At 39.3% G+C, this 4490-nt stretch overlaps 1 protein-coding gene across 1 annotated transcript in view; it reads right to left on the bottom strand.

The window, feature by feature from the left end:
- The window catches only part of LOC104966759 (protein NipSnap homolog 2-like), a 19177-nt gene extending 14922 nt beyond the window's left edge, over positions 1–4255 (bottom strand). The window contains exons 1-6 of the mRNA XM_010796041.1: positions 4128–4255; positions 2963–3102; positions 2828–2873; positions 2370–2464; positions 1669–1739; positions 1407–1547 (exon numbers count right to left, since the gene is read on the bottom strand). Coding sequence (XP_010794343.1) covers positions 1407–1547; positions 1669–1739; positions 2370–2464; positions 2828–2873; positions 2963–3102; positions 4128–4219 — 585 coding nt within the window. The 5' untranslated portion in view covers positions 4220–4255. The remainder of the gene's footprint in view (positions 1–1406; positions 1548–1668; positions 1740–2369; positions 2465–2827; positions 2874–2962; positions 3103–4127) is intronic.
- Positions 4256–4490: the final 235 nt, after the last annotated feature.

Genomic DNA, 4490 nt, shown 5'->3' with positions numbered 1-4490 from the left:
ATTTATTTATTTCTCCAAGTTATGTTTTTGTGTGCACTGAGGAGTCTCAAACAGGCGTTTGTTAAATCATTTTAAGATTGGCTTTAATCAATGTTTGAAAATGAATTCTTCATATATGATAAATGAGAGGTAACATTTTATTTATGGTATTATTTCCACATATTTCTCTCCATTCTTCCTTCTGCCAACGGTGTCGCAGTTTCTCGTCTCTCCCGTTTTTGTGCTTAGTGCGTACGCATGGGTTAGAGTTTGGGTGGAGGACCGCACGTTTTCCCGTCAAGTTAGTATTTTATAAATCGCAAACATTGCGTAGAAACTGGCGTACGACACTTTTTGAGCGTATATCCCTTTTATAAATGAGGCCCCAGAGCATGCCCATTACTACAGACAAATGGTAAAGATGTATCAAAGGTATTTCATCATTGTGAAGATAAGCTGCAACAGCAACTCCACCCAAAGGCTTCTTCAATCATATTTTGGAGCTTAAGCAAACAAACGCCCTAGTGTTCCTCGGATGTAATCCCAGTCAGTGATGAGGGATAATAGCTTGCATTCACCACATGACAGGGAGTGCCGACCTAAAGTTATTGCTGGCAGATCAGGACAAACGACTTAATCTGCAGGGCGTGATGTGTGTCGAACATAATGCGAGTCAAGACTGCCTTCGATATAACCGTTGACACACTTGATTTCATTTGAATGGATGCGTAGAAAATAAGTTACAGATAGCACAAATGCGGACTCTTTAATCACCACTGTCATCCTAAATGCTGAAGACACGACATGATTTACAGAAGTGATGTTAAGTCCAGGAGAAGCTTCTAGTGGTGATCATGTAAAAATTGAGTGTTAAGGCAACTGTCGACACACTGGTTATTAAAAGTCATTTTAATAATAATTCAAACCTTTGTAAAAAAGCAATCTTTCAGTTGAAAATACCACTGTTCTTTCTTTCTACTCTGCACACACACAACAGACGCTGTATTTCATGTCAGTTCTTTAATACAAGTAATTACTCTCCTGTTGGAATTAATATTTTTTCTTTTTATCTGCAAATTATTTTCACGTTTAATTGTTTAGTCTGTAAAATGTCAGAATATATTATGCAATGTCCATCCCAGCTTCAAAAAATGAAAAGGGAAGTCTTTAAATGTTTGATTTGTCAGTGGAAAACCTAAAGTTATTTAGTCTAATAAGCCTGAAAACGCGATTTTCCTGAAAAATTCTGCATGAAAAATGACTAATTAAGGAATAATCGAGTATAAAAATAGTTGCCGATTATTTTTCTGTCTGTCAAAACAGAAGTATATAACATCAGGTCAGACTGGGCTCACACTTTCAAACTCTCAATCACGACATCTTTAGCACAACTAAAGCCCTGCTGAGCTCTCCGGTGTGTTACCCACCCTGAGCTGGTAGGACCGCAGCTCGTAGATGTTGGGGCCCTCTCGGGGGACGGGCTCGTTCCAGAAGCTGAACTCCAGCAGAAGTTGGTTCCTGCGAGACATCAGCATCTTGCCCCGCTCTTTCCTGTACTCTGTGAACTCCTGACAACGAACAGACACCGATCAATAAGCTTTACTTCGACTGATGGCTACACTGGGTTATTAGCACATTATTAGAACACTAAAGAGGGTGGACACAGACTAGATGCATCAGGATGTTTACCTTGTTTTGCTTCAGCTTGCTCATCACATCCGTCAGAGCCGGGTATCCACCTCTGTAACGCCACAGATGAACTGGGAAAAGGGTAGAAAAATATATATAATGGGTGCAAAATGGCAAAATCTAAAGAAACAGTCAACTGGTTCAAAGCATCATTACATGATATTATTACAATCATATTCCTCCAGCTATAAAACATGTAACCTTTGACATAGTTCCTCTCCCTTTGTGAAGGGTTAAAACTATACAGGTCAGGAGGGTTCTGAACTGTACATGTTGGTGAAAATGCCATATATTCCCATCAGATTAAAACAAACTCCATTCTAATAATGAAAGATCATTAGCCGTTAAGACTACACCAAATTAAAAATACTGTTTGTCCATCTGTACAGGTCATATATACGAATGGCAAATAATGGACTGAATTATTTGCCAATCAGATTTTTGAGTACCACCAAGCCAATAATTCAATATTTCATTGTACAAATAATTGAGTTGTAGAATGAGAAGAGTACGAAATTGAGAACCTGGAAAAGAGGAATGAGGTACTATTGCGTCTATGTTTAAAAACAACATGACAGTAAACATACATACATGCATTCAAGAATGTGGATCTGCAGTGTGACATGCCGGCTGATCTGTACTGTGCAGACCACAGACATGTGGCACTGCAGATCTCTGTGTGTTGATATTAATATTCCTACCAGCCTGGTCTTGTTCTCCATACCAGGTGTTCCAGGTGCCCACCAACTCACAGGGGTAGTACTTATCAGCGTGGATGGAGGGCAAAACCTCCTCACTGTAAGGAATAAGAAACACCACCAAATACTGAAATACAGCTTAACTGAAGGCAACACTCTATTTTAAATAACATAATTTGAATAACAATCCCATGTTTATCTGGTCATGTGACCTCTGTTTAATGTCACAAGTCTAAAATTAGCCTCCAACAAGAAGACGGCCTCAACTCATCTAAGGCATGAGCAAGGTTGGTCTTTAAAGAACTGAAGTCATGCCAGCTTGTCAATCACTACAGGAATAGACTGCTCAGTTATTTTTAAAACACTGTACTAGGTTGTCCCGGTCCTAGTATTACTGTCACCACTTTTGTTTAAGTACAGCTATTGACAGTATGCAGCTTATATAGGAAAATAACACTCACCAGAGTTTATTGTATGCATCCAGGCACTCTGGCTTGACATTATGGACTGAAAAAAGAACATAATTAAGAATAATGTCATCGTTACTTGAGGATAATGTGTTTTTATTAAGTGCAAATACTGTTAAGTGAACTTACACTGAATTTTGTACAGGTTGCTTTCCTCATTTTTGGTCAGTAGGTTAGCATGTGCATCTTTCCTGGGATCCACTTTCCTCACAAACAGTGATTTAAACCAGCTGTCCTGACTGTTTCTGCTGCTTGACGTTTCAAATCCCCTGCAAACAAAGATGAGTCATGAACAACAGGATTACATATTTGATCGCATGCTAGATTTGCACTCACATAAACATGTTATTTTAGCCGAGCCGACATGCAAGAGTATCCACCAGGAAAGTAAATACATTTAGGTAGAGTACATAAGTTCAATTTGAGGTATTTCCACTTTCTGCTACATTATAATTATTCTTAACATCTCAGAGGGAAATATTGTACTCTTTACTTCACTACATTTGTGTGATACCTTTAGTTATGAGTTACTTTGCAAATGTATACTAATACTACACAATATAACCTACAAATATGATGTGTCGTTATAGGCTCAAATAAAACCAGACTCTTTTGATTGGAATTCACAAGCCCACAGCAAGGCAAGGCACGTTTATTTATATAGCAACTTTTAACACAAGGGAATTGAAAAACAGCATATATAAAGCTTCACCTATACCAGCTGCAACATGGAAGGGATGTAGAAAGTAATGTATTAATAGTATTCCAACTATCAAATATACACTAATCTCAAATTGGGCGTTGTGCAAACAAAATATTTCCTAGTTTTGATGCTACTCAAATCTAAAATGCATGACAATCACTGGCACAGTATTTGCATTAACGTCATTGCAAAGAGCTTGCATTGAGCCTTTGTTTATTGTATTTATAAGCACTACACACTGTTTACAGACTAGTGAGGCAGAAACATCTCATGTTTACAACCAACTACCAAATTGACCTTGAGCGTTTGATATTCTAAATAAAAAAAATATGACAGAAACTTGTATTATTTCCCCTTCACCTGCAAACGCACACAGTTTTCGCCTTAAATATCCCGGTATTAACTATTTAAAAAAGGTGTTGCAGCTGTCCTGAGTCCCAGCTGAAGGCCACAGAGGACTGGCTAACGCGCTAGCTTGGCCGAGCTCATCGTCGCCACCACAGGAGAAAACTAGAGAAATAAATGAGTCGACAGCTGACTACAGACACTCCAGAGACGACGACTGAACATGAACACTGAAGGCTGCCTTACCTGCTCAACACGACGAGCTGTCCCGCTGTCGGGGCCCTGTTTTTAGCCCGACCCAGGCCCCCGCAAACTCTGTGAAGGACTCCAGTCGCCATCTTCAACTGTCCTCATGCACTCACACCCGCAGGTCCGCGGTCTTACCAGCAGGGGGCGCTAGAGCCCACAGCCTCTGACACCTGACATTATGACCCCGAGACAGGTGTTGTAGACAGCAGTGGTGTAAAGCAGCGCCATATATTCTATTATATGGCTCTGGTAACTAAGTACATTTAATAATACATTTAATTTCAAAGTGCTTTTTCAGGTGCTAAAAGACACTTTACAGTGGTGATACAAAGGAAATAAATATAAAAACATAAAAACAGC

Source organism: Notothenia coriiceps, unplaced genomic scaffold, assembly GCF_000735185.1.
Source record: "Notothenia coriiceps isolate Sejong01 unplaced genomic scaffold, NC01 NC01_scaffold00037250, whole genome shotgun sequence".
NCBI lineage: Eukaryota > Metazoa > Chordata > Actinopteri > Perciformes > Nototheniidae > Notothenia > Notothenia coriiceps.
The sequence above is the reverse complement of the archived record's forward strand: the minus strand, read 5'-3'. Positions and strand labels throughout refer to the sequence as shown.